This window comes from Conger conger, chromosome 18 (assembly GCF_963514075.1).
Source record: "Conger conger chromosome 18, fConCon1.1, whole genome shotgun sequence".
Taxonomy (NCBI): domain Eukaryota; kingdom Metazoa; phylum Chordata; class Actinopteri; order Anguilliformes; family Congridae; genus Conger; species Conger conger.
The window spans coordinates 18,851,974-18,869,231 of NC_083777.1; the positions used below are offsets into that span (position 1 = coordinate 18,851,974).

At 42.1% G+C, this 17,258-nt stretch overlaps 1 protein-coding gene across 2 annotated transcripts in view; it reads left to right on the forward strand.

Moving 5' to 3' along the window:
* Nucleotides 1–17,258, forward strand: part of efemp1 (EGF containing fibulin extracellular matrix protein 1) — a 28,854-nt gene that overhangs the window by 1,121 nt on the left and 10,475 nt on the right. For both annotated transcript variants that reach the window (XM_061228004.1, XM_061228005.1), the window contains exons 3-4: nt 1,522–1,567; nt 2,306–2,554. In XM_061228004.1, the coding sequence (XP_061083988.1) occupies nt 1,522–1,567; nt 2,306–2,554 (295 nt within the window). The remainder of the gene's footprint in view (nt 1–1,521; nt 1,568–2,305; nt 2,555–17,258) is intronic.

A 17,258-nucleotide genomic window follows, 5' to 3' on the forward strand; every position in this document is an offset into this window, starting at 1 on the left:
GTGAACGAAAATAAGAAATTGAAAACTCATCATGTATTAAGATAATTTTGTGGTGGGATATTTCCCCTATTAAATGTTGCTAGTTTGATGCCAATGTGCATCCTTATTGATGTCGCAGACATCTGATTCAGAGATTAGCGACTAATTTAAACAACCAGCCTTGGAAGCTTCAGTTATGTCATATCTCTCCTTGTCTCACTTCAATGGCTACCTGCTACAGCTCACATCAAGTTTGATAGCCTAGCCTTGGTGCTAGCCTAGGGGCATGTGAATGGAACGACTCCACCACACCTCCGGTCAAAATCTCAAGCCTTACATCCTGGCCAGATCTCTCTCGCTCTGCATCCTTGGCGTGACTGGCTCTCCCCTCCCTCTGCGGTTCCTTGCCCCAGTCAGGATGCCTGTCTGTGCAGTGGTGGGATGAACTTCCTAAAGTGGTCAGGGCAGCGGAATCATTGGCTATGTTTGGATACAGACCAAAGACCAACCTCTTCCGTTTGCATCTTGGTTCCCTTCCCAACCCCATCCTGTGGCACTCCTACCTTTTGCTCTAAATCAGATTGTGGTATTTTTATGGTTTTAAGGTTGTATTTTCCTGATTGATGTTTTTTTCATAGAAGGTATGGATGCAGTAGGCCCTATGTATGTGATTAGAATAGTTAACTTGGCATAGTTGGCTTGCTTTTGTGCTTCAAGGATATTACGGTTTATTCACTGGTCTGGGAATGTTGTTAGCCACGTCTGGCAGTATTGTGCATATTAATAAGTGCATTGCACTTATGCGTTTCATACAGTGTAATTCACTCTGGATATGAGTGTCTGAATGAACATGTAATGTAATACATGTGAGCAAGTTTGATTTAGATATGTCACTATTTCAGTCCCTCTATACATACTGGTAGAGCTCAGTTAGTAGGCTTACTCAGTAGAATAAGGCTAGTGATCTCAGTGTGAACAGGTTGATGAGGTTTTTCACACATTTATATTTGGTGAGATAGGACTTTATGTATTGCAAATGCCCCCTATGTACTGTATACTACATTTTTGCTATTTACATAAGAAGGGTCTAATTAGGTGTAATCAAGAATAGTGCAGGGTGCTGGTGATGAGTATTTCTATGGCTCATGGGGCCAGAGTGAATACCATCTTTATTGCATAAAGGGAGGAATTTACATCACATTAGATTGAATTAGCTCTTATATTGAGGGACTTCAGTGCATTCACCTGATTAATAGTGCAATATTGCCTGAACTACCTAACAACCTCCCCAGACCAGTCAATATAGATTCACTTGTACAGTAGTCAATTGTGCGAATAAATAAGCAAAATAAAAATTATGAATATGTACAGATTACATTTGTATTAAGTCCAGTTGAGGTGAACACACAGTGAGGAGTTAGGTGAGGTGGGGACAGGAGGAAAACCAGCCTGTAGACATGAGACATAAAACTTCAGCTGTCTTAGCTATCATTATAACAGCCTTCATGTAAATAAATATTGTATGCTTTTCTTAATCAACAGTGCACAGATGGCTACACATTTGATCCTGTCTTACAAATATGCAAAGGTAACATACACATGCATTTCAAACAGATTTTTAATTGTGATTGTTATGTTTAATAAGCAATAGACTGTGCAAAATATTTGTGTGTTTTGTTCTACATGTGGGTACTAGAGATATGGAATACTGGGACCTTTTACTTGATTGCCATTAGTTAATAATGACAAGGTTTTGTAATGTTTCAGTGTACAGTGGCTCCTACGCTCGGTCCTGGGGCTCATTCCAATCACAATTGCAATCCCATTGTGTGCTATTGATGTTTTTATATGTTATTTACCCTCCTAAGCCATGTTAGGTCAGAAATAGTTATGCATGCCACAAATAATAAAATATTGTGCTAATTGCTAGTATTGACATAGAAACAACTTATTTTTAACAGATAAAATTAGAGAATGTGGTGAATCCATAGGGTCCTAATGAGTGAAATTGTGGACACCTGGCCACTAAAACTAACCACTTGGCAGATAATACAGAATTCAGAAGCAAACAAATGATAATGATCCAAATATGCATTGTGTTGACTAATGCAAGGACAAAATTATGAAATACACAGGGGGGACCATGTTTGGGAACCACTGTTTTAGTGAAATTATTTTGAATCCTTTTCAAATCTGAAGTGGAACATGAGGAAGGAGAAATCAGAGGAAGTATCTTGATTTAGTACAATGTTGTAGTGATAGTGTACAATGCACACTGTTACTGGACACAAACATGTTCTCTCCCCCGTTCTGTGTCTGATTGTAGATGTTAACGAGTGTGCCCTCATGCCAGATGCCTGCAAAGGGGGCATGAAGTGCATAAACCATTTTGGCGGGTATCTGTGCCTCCCCCAAAATGCCAAGATATACGTCAGCAACGGGGATGAGGACAGCCCTTCCCCAACGCCCGTGCCTGCCCCGCGCCCCCCGCAGAACCGACGAGTGATACTCAACCAGGGCCGCACCATCCAGTGCGCCATGGGGTTCACGCTGGACGAGCAGAACTACTGCAGAGGTGAGGCCTCACACCCTCTCACCAAACGGCGCCAACATTACTCCGGAGGTAGAGTGGTCGCCTGGCAGAGGAAAGTTGCCGGTTCAATCCCTTGCTCTGGGTCTGTCGATGTAGTGTCCCTGAGCAAGAAAGCGAACCCCTAATTGCTCCCGACGAGCTGGAATGCCTTTTGCCGTTGGTGTGTGAATGGGTGAATGACAGGCATTAAATGTGAAGCGCTTTGTGCAGCTGTCGTTGCTGGAAAAAGCGCTATATGAATGTGGTCCTTTTACCGTTTATGAGTTTCGATCCCTGTGGATCTTTGTCAGGTCTACAAAATGGTCTTTACCATTTAGCCTCATGGGCTATACACTGCAGAGATAGGGAATTTGACTTAAAAGTAAATGCAATTGTTAAATATATAAGTTAGCTTTACTAATATTAATAACATCCCAAAATGTGTTTGTGAGAGAAAAAAATATATTCTTGTCTTTAATTGTTAAGGACAAATTAATTTAATCCCAGCCTGTGTGTGTAAAAAACACTATTCAAGTTACATTTAAATGACTTTAACTAGCAAAGACTCCTGGCTACACTGACTAATCACAATTAGGGTCTAGGCTGTGAGGTAGATTACTGCACCAAGAGCCAATGTTTTAGCTGGACGTGGTACTCCAGAGCCCCTCCAAATATAAAATTTTTAATGTACCTGTTGATTGATGATGTGCAGACTTCCTAAGGAAGGATTTTGTTGTCTCCTGTACTGAAGCGAACTGGACCCAGGGCCTCCTAAGACGTGGCTGTTCATTTCTTACTCTTCGTGGGGACACACCTGTAGGATTGGGTTCATATGAACTGAACGGCAGATATTTGGATCATGTTTCTCTCATGTGGCTTGTTGTTGGCTGATGCCCTGTTCAGCTGGAGAGTGTCAGTCGGGTTGAGTGAAATGGTTTATTTTGGGCTGGATCTCAAAATGTGTATAAAAACAAGTTCTGAACCTCTTGTCCCAGGTGAAATGTGTGTCTGACAAGGTAGGTTCTGTGATGTGGTTGGAATGGAGGTTCAGGTTTGTGTTCACCTCAGATATGGACACGTGATGTCAGAGGACTGGTTTTTCCCTCGTAAGGACAATACTGTAGCCCTTTATTCAAAAGCTGTAAGACTATAATAATAGTACAGCTTTTCTCTACAGATGCCCAGGTCACATCAAAACAAGGTAAACTGAAGATAAGCTTTAAAACACAAGCAGGTGTACTGAGACTTGGAAACAGCAAGTCAGGAATAAAACAAAAGCATAGAAAGTAAATGTGGAGGCAGGTAGAAGTTTCTAAAAAAGGACCTCAGCAGCAGTCAACACCTGAGACCCTCTCCACTCTCGTAGCTCAGGGAGGAGAACAGATTTGGGGTGAAAATGCTTGATTCTTTCAGCAGTCTGTTTTCCTTCCCAGAGGCTGTTTGTGAATATCCTAATGTCTGCCTTGTAGAGTGGCAAATAAATAATTCCACAGGTAGGTGGGGGAGGTGAACGTAACATAGCGGGAGGTAAACCCAGAGCTGGCAGTATATTGTTGAACTCGCTTTGCCTTTTCATTACCTGGGAGAGACACACATGCGCACACGTATACACACACACGTACATACAGACATGTACTTACAGACAAACTCACATGTGTGCATGCCCACACACACATAGACATGCACATACATGCACACTCACAGAAATACACAGACATGTACTTACACATAACCACATGCACAAACACACGTCACAACAGGAGAAGCAAAATATTAATTTTTGTCATTAATTGTATATTTTGGTGCATTGCTTGATGTGGCACATAGTTCAGTTTTCCATGTCTATAAAATCTTAATGTGTTTTGGTTTTAAACATGAAAGGAGGTACCTGAAATCATTCTGTTGTCGCTGCAAGACACTTCAATAGCGCCGTTTGTTTTGAACTGGGCAAGCGTATGCCAACAGGCACCAGCTAAAAGCAGGCTCTTTACAGATCTAACACAAGAGCCCGTAGCTACACTGTTTTGCACAAATGCGAACCTGACAATGTGCCATGTTGGAGCAGGATTTACTGCTGAGCTTGTTTTGGATTCCTGACATTGAGTTTTACCATCAGCGTGCTTGTTTTCATTAATGGAAAGAAACACGGAACGCCCCCTGCCCTCCTTGGATTGAAGTCAAAAAGGGACATTACTCCCCCCCCCCAATAGATTCAGTTGCACTTGGGGCTTTGTGAAATCCCACAAAACTGTTTTTGGGAGAACAGATGTGAAGCTTATTAATGTGTTGGGGGGGGGGAGGGTGGCTCTTACTGTTTTACCACATGGTTAGCGTACATCTGAGACTAGGGGATGGAGGAGGAAGGGGTTCTCACTGTTTAACGGTTCAGCTAGCTTCGAAAGCAATCGAGATTAAAAAGCAGGTGTTTCGAGGGAGAGCCCCAACCCTGGCTCAACTGATCCCGCTCTATCATCCAAACGTTTCGCAAGAGCTGTCTGGTAGCCCAGTTAGTAGCAAACGACAAAACCAGAGAGTGGTGCTAAACACAGAGATGTCCGCTCTCGTTTCCCCCCTTCCCTGCCAAGTTACATTCACTCAAACTGCAGTGAGATGTTTTGGCCTGCTCACCGATTCCTCTCAAAACAGGAACCATTACACAGCTTAGAAAGTTCCGGAGAGATGTTACAAGGTCACGCTCCTTATTGAGCGCCCCCTTTCTCCTGTGGAACTTCTGGATTAAAAACAGGACTAGCCTATACTTTTCACTGTTTTCATAGATTTTTTTTAATGAGTTGATCTTTGAATCATGTTACTGGATTCTAATTTTTTAGATAACGCCTTCGAGGAATTTTTTGGACATTTCCTGCAGGCTGGGACGTGGTTGCCATGCACACTAAAGTTTATGGACACCCAGATGTTGTCAGTTTTTTGTTGCTTGCCTCGGCTGTGCTTTGCTTGGTAGGCTTGCATTAAGGCATGCTCATCCAATGATTAAACGATTAAAAAAGGGAGACACTCTTAATTTCTTGTGTACAAGCCAATGTATTCCTGATAACCTTGAGAGAGGTAAGACTTGTGTGGCCCTATTACTTCTTATCCAGGTCTGGAGGTGACCAGTGTTATTCTCCCAGCTCTGCTACCTCTCCTCCAGGACTGGAGATGGCCAGCGTTATTCTCCCAGCTCTGCTACCTCTCCTCCAGGCCTGGAGATGGCGAGCGTTATTCTCCCAGCTCTGGTACCTCTCCTCCAGGCCTGGAGGTGACCAGTGTTATTCTCCCAGCTCTGGTACCTCTCCTCCAGGACTGGAGATGGCCAGCGTTATTCTCCCAGCTCTGGTACCTCTCCTCCAGGCCTGGAGATGGCGAGCGTTATTCTCCCAGCTCTGGTACCTCTCCTCCAGGCCTGGAGATGGCCAGCGTTATTCTCCCAGCTCTGGTACCTCTCCTCCAGGCCTGGAGGTGACCAGTGTTATTCTCCCAGCTCTGGTACCTCTCCTCCAGGCCTGGAGGTGACCAGTGTTATTCCTCCAGGTCTGTTGCCTGTTCTCCAGGCCTGGAGATGACCAGCGTTATTCCAGCAGCTCCGGTTTGTTTAAGTCATTAGTAAGTAAAACACGGTGCTCGGTTGTCTTTAATTACTTGCAGATGTGGCAGTTTTTTTTCGCTTTCCTGTTCAGCAGCACAGCACTCTCTAGGGTTGGGGAATTGGAGGTGGGGGGGCTGGCAGTATACTTTTATTTTTTTTGAAATGGTGTTTTATTCTCCAAAGTTTGGGTTCAAAGGCTTGTTCTAAGTTTAACCCTTCCTTGATGACACCCTGTGGAACCTTTTTTTGGCTGACGTGATGCCGGTGGCGTCCATGTTGATCTGGATGTGAACTCCCCTCGCACTGTGACGCCTCCCTGGTGCATTTATTGCACTCCTTCTACTGGGATAAAAGGCGGCAGGGCTATGAGTCATATCCACAGGTGTCAGTGCTTCCATTTGCTTTCACCATTTTGCATGTGCTTTGCTGTTTCGTGTGTTTGGTTTGTTTGCTTGCAAAGGCACACTTCAGTTCAAGGGATGCTACACTCATGTTCCCAAGGTACAGCGGAGGTACATTTTTGTTCTTCAAGGAACAGATTTCCCAAATGTACCCTTATGTTCTTCGGATAGTAATAAACACCCATTACAAGCAAGACATCTACAATTGAATTATTAAACTCATGGCTTTGGGGTACAATTCTAGTTACCTGTATGGTGTCAGTCCTGTGACAAGTGACAAGTGTACCTTTTTAAGATAATTTTTTTTGTAACTTTTTTTAGTGTAAGAAGGTTTTGCATTAACATTGTGCTATGATTATATCAAAGGCTGGTTTCCATGTGATCACTACTACAAATATGATCGCCAAAAAAGACTAAGGAGAAATCACGTAAGAATTTTTGGATGGCTGCGATAGTGAACACAGTTGAGGATGGAAAGAAACGTATGAGGCTTATGAGGAAGAACATGACAGGATGGTTCTTCGTCAGAAAAAAGATATTATCAAGAACTTTGAATAGAACAGCTTTACTAACCTCCAGTTGTGTTTGAAAGAAACGGCATCGGCGGCATCGGCAGACGAGAAGCACGATGGCACCAATCTGCATTCGCTGTCCGAGTCACGTCATTTTGAGTCGCGTTTAATTCGCTTTCTGAAGCACTACCCGACTAGTATTCCATTTCTTCGCTTGAATAATAATTAGGCTAAAAGTGGTTAGGTAAAATATGTGCCATTTCACGATATACTTTGGTATATTTTTACATACAGTATATGTCTCGCTCGTGACTGCAAATGGACACCTGATTATTGTGATAACCTGTTACGCTCGCTCGAAGTCCCATAATACTTTGCGAATTTGCAAATATGGCATCAAGGGGATTGAAGATACTTAAATAAAATGAAAGCTAAAGGTCAAAAAATAATTGTATTGCTTGGATTTATTTATTTATAGTCTGATAGGTCAACTAAGTGAGAATTCTCCGAATGCCAGAGTCATTTCAAAAACGTTTTGATTGGTGCAAAGCACTCTGTACAGAGTTTTTCGCTGGCAATCTTGGGCTACGTAGGCTAATTAGACCTTTAATCAACTGCTAGCAAGCTAGCTTCGAACTTGTCTGAGCATTGTACCAGTAATGGACAAGGTTGAGTTTCATGGCCAAGACTACTTGACATGTCTCAATTTCATCCCCTGCTCCCCAGAAAAATAAAATCACAAGTACTGATCACTTTTTGGTTCATTACTTCAATTTATGGGTTTCAATGTGAACAAAAAGAAAAAGAATATCCCTATCTGGTAGGTACTTGGCTACGGACTATTAATCCACCTAGCCTGACCTAGCATGCATACAGTTTCCACAAGAGCCCACTAACAGTCTGTTGTTAGCATAGCATAGCTGTTGATCTGCCAGTGTTTTGCAAATTTACATTTTACAGCAGTCTGCTAGTGGGCATTCAGATTGAGGCAGTCCAGATGACGATCAGCTGTAAAGAGTTTTTGTGCATTTAGAATTTCACCACTTTTTTCCCCGGAGTGTTGCAGGGAAAGGCAAAGTCCAAACACTGGAGATAATTGTCTGTTTGAAAAAAGGACACCAGAAAGCCCTTTTTACAACACATCTCATTCTGGCTCAACTATTTGAATTGCACTCTCCAGAGAATGGTACAAAACAGCCAGTGTTTACATTTCCCTTTTTAATTTGTGTTAATCCCGGCCTGTTTCTTTTGGATGGCATTCTGCTGTGGAAGGTGCTTAATGGGCTGTATTTTAATGCTTAGTTTGCATAAGGCCCAGACATTGACTCAGTTAAGACTCCATAAATTCATTATTGCAGAAATCTTGCCGTATCAAATAGCGCTTACACCACCTCACCATTTCCCAGGATAGGAAGTCTGGATCCCATAACTGGGAGGGTAGGATTGTGGGAGAGTTGGTGCAAACTAGGAGCATGCCATCAATGGCCACCACACTAGGGCTACCTTAACGTGTTGCAAAGATAATTTGGTTGAAAACCAGGTGAATTTACAAGTGGGGGGCACTTGACCCCATCTGCTGAAGTTCTCTTTCCATGACTTAAGGCCATCATCAGAGTTTGCCTGCAAAGCAAATCAAAATGTATTTGTATAGTGCATTTCACAAACAATAGTCACATTACATTACATTATTTGCATTTGGCAGATGCTCTTATCCAGAGTCACAACACGCTTCACAGAAAACCCTGGCCTGAACCCCCACAAGAGCAAGCCTAGGGCAACAGTGGCAAGGACAAACTCCATGATGGCCAGTAGGAGGAAGCCTTGGGAGAACCAGACTCAAGGGGGGGAGCCCATCCTCCTCTGGCTGGCTCAGGATGTGTCTTTTAGGGACCAACACAGTCAGTGCTAATGCTAATAAAATTAGCCATGGCTAGGTGACACTCCCGAGATGGGGGGTGAAGGGGAGGCTGGACAGCAGTGGGGGGATAGTCCAGGTGACCAGGTCACCGCATTCTCCAGAATGGCGTCTTTGAGCCTTCTCCACAATAAGTAATTTATCTTCCATTACGAATTATCATAAGTCACATGGAAACTGAACATGTTAGTGGTGGAAACGGACCAAGACGAATCACTAAAAGTGGGTACCTGTTATCTGTACTGCGCTGATTGCACTTCTCAGAGGTACAGATACAAATAAAAAATATATGAAGATATTTGCTATGTTTCATGAGGTCCCATGTGGTGTCATATATATTTTTATATTAGCCTAATTCTGACAACAAGCCTGAAATTTATAAAATGAAATTGTAAAATCAGTATACATTGCAATTGCATGGATTTAGCTTTAGTCTAATGAACCAAAAACCAACTAATCAATCAATGGATTCAGTCTTTCATAACTAAAACTTTCAGTTCGAAAAGATGTTATGTACTCCTCTTGTAGTCCTATACAAATTATTGATGGCATTAATAGTTCACAGTTAACTATCCACAATTCAGTCGCATTTTTTTGGTTTCCTGTGTTTGCCAAGCTTGCGCTCTTGCAGGCAGCAACAGGACATGATGGGACACGATAGTGTACACTTTGAATGTCATGTATGATTCAACGCATTCCCAGACATACCACCAAAATCTCTGGCATGAGAAGAACATACCTCAGATTTTACTGCGTTTTGTAGGTGGTGTTTTAAACAGGACATCAGCAATTGAAAGCAAGGGGTCCATTTGTCATGGTGGAGTGTTTTTCCACCATGTGGATCTTTTACAGGAATTAAGTTTTGTTTTGGAGACATTACAATGGAGATTTTGTTTTCCCTTAGATTTATCACTTATGATAAAATGCTTTTTCAACATAAGAATGGAATGATAAGCATGAACTCAAGAAGCAGTGAAACACTGAAGACAGAAACAAACTCATCAAACTCTAGATTAAAGGCCTGGTCTGCCAGGAAACTGCAGATCACATGATGTTTACACAAGGCTGAAGAGATGTGGTGAAAAACAATAGACACAGCGCGCATAAAGATAACTAACCAGTGTTTTTTATAGTCGCTTGCATGGGTATTAACACCTTCAAGAAACCATAGCCCCTCAGCCAAAAAAAATCAACTGAGCATATCCTGCAAAAATAACATGGAGGTCTTTGTGCCATGATAGCAGTTGACAGGAAATACCTTCAAATCTGATACACATCTGTATTTCTTCCCCCAGAAAATGCCCATTCTGCACAGTACAACATGAATGAGAAAATATTTTGCATACAGGAACTTAAAACGTTGATCTTCAGCAATGATATTCCATATTCTTGATTTGCGGAGAAGTGTGATGTGAACTCAGCTCTGTAGCATGAACTGAAGAAGCATGCAACCGTGAAGAGTGTTGAGCACATAAAATGTCAAAAAATATTCCTTACAAATTCTGTCAAATGAGTGGTTTACCCTTATAGACTTGTGGACTTTTTCTATTTCTGCTTCTTCTCTCCCAAGTTGGAATGTCCTGCCATATTTATTGGCATTGGCTATTGCTGCAAGCCCTGTTATCGAAAAGGTCCTTTGACTATAAATAAGCTTCCTAGCTTATGGAGCGATTCTTTTAACTTCCTGTCCGAGGGGATCTTTAAGTCAGATTTTATGTTAAAAACATGACCTGGCCGTTATCCCCTGCTCTAGCACATCTGTTGAGCTCTGGAGTCTACATTTGGACAGCGTTGGCTCTGTTACAGCCAACCGCAGCAGTATTTTGGTTGGACAAGACTGGCTACGCATTCACGCTGAATGACGCTCGCAGGGGTACCTTCTGTTTTCTGGATTTCCAGACTCTTGTAGGCTGTGTTAGGGTTTTCCCGTTTCTGTTACTCCTCTCAAAAGCACTGCAGTTTTTAATTTTGTTTAGTTGCCGTCTTCTAGACTGTATAAAACATTCTGTCCTGGTTACCTGCAGTGTATCAACTCAGTTTGGGATTAAAGGGGCAGGCCTTTGATATTCAAAGTCTGTTTGCGAAGATGTGTCATGAGTGAGGCTTTGATCCCTATTCATCTCTTGAAGCATCAAATAGACAGGGTTTGGAAGAAGGCATTTTTCCCAAAACAGTCGCCCACCTGCCCATGTTATTTTGAGAGCCCTTATGGGCTTGTTTCAGCTATTTGTTCAGTCCAAAGCATTTTTTCCACACTGTAGTACTTCTCCTCATTCCCACCCCAGCTCCTCTTTTGACCTCCATATTTTTCAAACAATGAAAATCCAGAGATATCAACCAACAGTCTGTTGTTTTGAATTGGAAATGCATTTGGTTAAATTAAAACTGTACTTCTGGGAATTATATACCAGCAAAGGTTTTGCTTATAATTAAACCGTAGAAAACTTGTTCTGTTGAGACAACCAGAAGTACAGTTTTTTTTGCAATTGATTATCAACTTCAGTCAATTGATTGTCATCTCCAGTGACAACTCATACAGTATACTATACAGTTATGTTAGTCAAATAACGGTCCTCGAGGGCTCAGAACTGCTGGTTTTCCACCCTCCCTTTACCTGTAAAGACAGTCAGGCCAATCAGTAGCACCAAGTGTTCAGTTAATTACCTGGGAGAAAAGAAAACTGAAAAACTGAAAACAGGCTGAATTTTGATTTGAAGAGGAGATTTGCGTATCAATGCTATACAGCTGTGTGTTTGTTAGCGTGTTGTTTGGGTTAGACTTTTCTGCTGTGATACAAACTCTAGCTTCAAACAACACATTAACTAATTTCCTGTAAGTAAAGGCAATAATAAGAATTTACAGGAAACCAAGAAATTTCTAGCTATGAGTGGTAAATGTTGACATTGTTTTTGTTGACTCAGCTATGTCCTGCTGCTTTCTAGTGTCCTAGTTTTTCCACTGACATCATCATGAAAACCACTTAAGGTTCAAGCTGCTGACCTGCTGAATCACAACCTACATGAAAATGACGCAGCTTACTTCAAAAAGTTCTGAAACATTTTATGAATGGTCAGCAAAAAGTCTTGCACAGCAAATTCTATCTAGAGTACATGGTTACAATCAAATTGACCCACTGTCCGTTTGGGAATTATCCGAAAACAGCACCATTGCTTAATCTGATGAGTTTGCACGGAATATTCTGGAAAGCTTTGATGTGTCATTTGAAAGCGGATACTGACTCTGCTTTCATTACTAGGAGGCTTGATTACCGCAATGTGCTTACTGCTGCTGCGGTTGCCGGAATACTGAGTAAGACTAGAAGGAAAGCTTACATAACTTTGGTACTCTCATCTCTGCATTGGTCTATTGTGCACTTTTAGATTGATTTCAAGGTTCTTTTATTATTATTTTTAAAGCGTGGAGATACTCAGCTTGACATTTTATTCTCCTTATCTATCTATCGCTGTCTGTCTGTCTGTCATCTGTTTACTAAAAGTTTGTTACATTTAACGCTAAAATTCCTGCCACATTTATGTAAGTGGACCAGATTGAGATAGGGAGCAAAAAACACGTCAAATCTACTACATCTCAATGAATGTTGTCTCTTAAGTTTTTACATATTTTCTCCCTTTTTGGAGTACCCGCAATGAATTACGATGCAGGTAATTCAGTCCTGATCTAGCCCAGTTTTCACATTTTCTTTTTCAAAGCTTATTCGTGACCGTGCCCCTGTAAAAAAGTGGCATAAAAACACAGCTGGAATGAGGCAGGAATGTGCAGGATTGTACAGGGAATTATGGGAACTGTAGCGGCCTGGCCAGGAGGCAGTGGGACAGGGTCCCGCACTGGGCTCATCTATCACATAATCTGCTCTGCCCCGCCCGTTACTGCCTGCCGAATCATGCCTGCTGGGCTGTCACTCACTGGTTGGCACGGTTACGGCTTGCGTCTCCCTACCCTGATTGGTGGGTGTTTGGCTCAGGAGTTGCATACCTGTACACCAGCAAAATGCCAAGGATTCCAAGGGGATAGAGAGGTGGTTTCTTGCTCAGGGATAGAGAGTTGGTTTCTTTCTCAGGGATAGAGAGTTGCTATTGTTTCCTACTGAAGAGAGAGAACCTATACTGTTGGCGCAGTATCTTTCTGAAGGGGAGAGTTGGTATAGTTTCTTTTCAAGGAGCAGAGAGTTGGTTGCTTCTTTTGAGGTATGGAGCTGGCACAGTAGGAGAAAGATCTTGTAAAGTTTCTCTCTGGGGGAGAGTGATTTCTTACAGTCCAACCACAGAGCAAAAAATTGTCTTTTTTAGCCGTATATTTATATTTAAATTTAGATATTTAAATTTCTATTACTTTTTGCTCAATAATACAAAGAGTGTTTGACTTATTTCAAGATTTTATTCCCATTTTCCCAAGACAATTTCACTTGACAAGCATATTATTATGCTGTGGAAAGTGCATTTTTGAGGAGAAAAAATTGGATTTAAAGGGACAGAGATCTAACATTCTGCCTGGGGCAAACGCTTGCCTTGGATGTCTTTGACCACTCTTTATGATGTGACAAAAACATGTCAGAGAGAAGCCATTGTGCTTTTTTGTTTGCTAAGACATTTTTCTGACGTTCTAATAGCGGCTCCTATCTTATCTGTGGGAAGCAGGGACTGGAAGCTGAGTTTGATAAGTTGATGAAAAATGTCCTTTTGATAATATGAGGAGATTTGGAGAAGCGTATCCGCACCAGTTGTTTGTGGGACACGATGGAAAACAAGACCAGTATGGGCCGCATTCTTGAGCTTCTTGGCCTGTCTCTCTGCTTGCTTTCTTGGGTTCCCTGTCAGGGGCATTATGGGATTACTCTGTGTGAAATCAATTCTTCTTTGGCAGGCCCTTCCCAGATTTGGCACATGCATTTTTCCTGTTGAGGTCACATCTGAGATGCAGTTTCACAAAAATACCTGAAATAGCTTCAGAGATAACGTTAATTGAAATGTTTCTGTTCTCTCTGGCCCGTGGTATTTTTTGGACCGCTCGCTGCACAAGATCTAGACAAGAGTTTTTGTGTCCTATTGTGTCATGTGTTAGGAGCTACAATGTATTAGTGACCTTTCAAAGTTGAACATTCAAAGATGTGGAAACAACTGAAAAATGATTAAAGAGCGAGTCGGTTATGGCTTTAGTACTGTATGGACTGCTGGGAGGCACTTCATGTAAACACACCGTTCCAAAACTAGATTTGCCCTGCTCATTTATTGAAGGGCTTTCAATGAAAGGGTGAAAGTACTAAATACCACTGAAAGAAAACACTCAAGCAAATCTTCTGTTATCGCTAACTTGATCCCTTTTGGTAAGTTGTTTTGCTGAATAACAGAGACTAACAGTCTATTAACTGGTTATTGATATTGTGTTATTTTTATGTCACTTGCATAATAACATAATATTGTGTAGTAAGTATTATTGCACAAGCAAATGTGGTGACACATATGTGGATTTCCAGAGTGAAGAAGTCATACCCTTTGTCATCATGTTTGGCAGGCATATAAATGGGAGTTGGGAATTTATTTTGGATGATTAACTTAAAACAGTTTTGCCTGTGCTTTTCAAGATTTACCACTCCTAATAAATTGAACCAAATAGAATATCTGACAGATAATATGACTCAAGTTGTTCTTTGGAGTCAGTCCCACTTTCCACTCCAGTGACTCAGTGAAAACAAACCAAATGCACCTGTGATTTTGTAATTCCTAGAACTTCTAGCCTGTCAGTAAAAGTTGGGTCACAAAAAACAACTTCCACTTGTTGTGGCCAAGCGTTAGTTTTAAGACAAGTTTCAGCTGCTGTTGTTTTTGGTTGTCAGAAGTTCCCTGTGTTTTTTTTGGGTGGAAAGTGTGTACTCTCATGACACTTTGTGAACTGAATGCCAGCTCAATCTGTTTGTCTGTTTGTAGGTTGAAACTTATTCCACCAGTACTTCAGGTTCATGACAGTTATGTATTCTTCAGCGCATAATAAATTCACACGCCACACACACGCTCACACACACACACGCTCACACACACACACACACACACACACACACACACACACACACACACACACACACACCAAAAAGTCACCCAGTACTCCGAATTCCTACTCCCACACACACACACACACACACACACACTCTCATACAGGTACACATCCACAAACTCACACCACTCACACACAGGTACACAAGCGCACACAGGTCCTCTGCTCCACTTTCCTGTCCTCCCTGGACCTGGTACGAGGCCACTCTTCCACTCTTAACACGCCCCAGCTGTTCCAGGGTTCAGTGGGCCTCGGGGATCACATTAAGGCACCGATAAAATCGCAGTGAGGGTCAGTGCTGCTGGGGCCCTTTCTCTTTGAGGCCTGTCCAGGGTGGGCCTCTACCCCCCCTCGGTGGCCCTTAAAAACACCCACCCACCCCCTACCCTCCAGAGTAAGATATTGAGATCAAATGGGCAGGATAGGCAATAAATCCAGCCTGGAATGATGTGGAAGCCCTATAATGGCAGATCGATCCCCCACACAAACCTCAAATGCAGCCCAGTTTGTTTTACAACAAGTGGAATGAGACGGTGTCGTTTAACAGCACAAAGGCATTAGCTTTCACAAATGTCAGTGTTGGGAGTGCAGCAGGTTCTGGTCACATCGATCTGGTTTAATAACTCTTGAACCGTGAAGAACACAAAAGGAAATCCTAACTTGTATTAAAAACTCACCGTCGCACTGGGAAACAATGTATTTCAGGAGTGCAATATTAACACTTTGAAACCGTTGAGCATGAAACTGTGGTACCCAGGATCTAAGCCGCTTTCTTGCATGAATAGCTTCAGCAGGGGTATATCATGCTGTGTAAATGGATACTGTGAACAGCGGAAAGAATGTAAGCACGGATACCAACGTCTGATAAATTGTAATGTTATGTATCCGTCTGAAAATGTGGTCGCGTGTAGCGTTTTCACTGAGGCTCAAAACACGCTGGAGAGAAAACCAGATACGCTTTTTATAAGAAGCTTTATCCAAAGCAACATACAGGATTATGACTGCATATATTGTTTCTGTATATGTAATCCCCTGGCTTTCGAACTCGCAACCTTGGTATTGCTTGTGCAATACTCTCCCAACTGAGCCATAGGACTCCATGAGCCATCGGATATCTTCTGCACAGTTACACGTCCTGAGGACTATTACCATCCAAACTGCCTGAGCTACTGCTATCTTTCGCCTGTATTCCTGCGATAAAATGCACTCTTTCTTGATGGGAACAATAAAAGAAGGTGGAATTTACAAAGACAGATAGGTGCATAAAGAATGGCTTAAATCAAAGATACGGACAATGATAATGCTCAGGCTGAATGAACTGCTCTCCTTTACAGAGAATGTGATTGTGGCTCATTTGGCACAGCTTTCCGTTGAACATCCAGATGGGTGGGCCCTTGGCTGGGGTTTCTTTCCCATATTCCCTGGAGGTGGAGGAGGCTACTGGCAGATCCAAGGGATGCTAACGCTAACGCTAAAGCTAACGAGGCTCCAGAGATTATGCTGACCTGGAACAGTCGTCATATTCCTTGTGATGTATGACATGGGGAGTATCTACGAGAGATAGACAATATCCCTTTATATGGCTTTCTGTCAGCAGTGTAATAAATTTAAGGATTTCTCATGGGGGGTATGTGTGAGAAAGAGATCAAGAGATATGTGCGTGTGAACAAAAACAAAAAGTGCGAGGAAGAAAGATGTTGTACATCCTCACTGTAGGAGTGAGCCCTAATACTTGCATAATAGTGCCATTGTTAGTGGACTCTCAGTTCTGTATTTGAAAGATTCTTCTGAAGTGAGCCTTTTCCGCTGATGGAAGGATAGTACAATCAAAAAATGAAAAAAGGTGCCAGAAAATGGTGCAAAATCTTGTTCCTTGGGTTGTACTCTATAGGTACATACAATTATACCCTTAGCTAGCATTACATAATTCATTTGCAAATTTCTTTAGTTCCCAAATGGAGCACCAATGTACTTTCAGGGTATATTTGGAAAAGCTGTTCCTTAAAGAATGTAGCTATACTGTACCTTTATTTCAGAACATATATGTCAGGGATAATTAAATCTGGCCCTTGAATCCAAATCCAGTCCTGGTTTTCTTTCCTCCCGGGTAATTACCTGAACAGTTAGTGCCACTGATTGGCCAGACTGTCCTCACATCTGACTCCCAGGTAAAAAGAGGGTGGAAAACAGGCCCTGCAGGTCCATGATTTGATGATCCCTGGTCTAC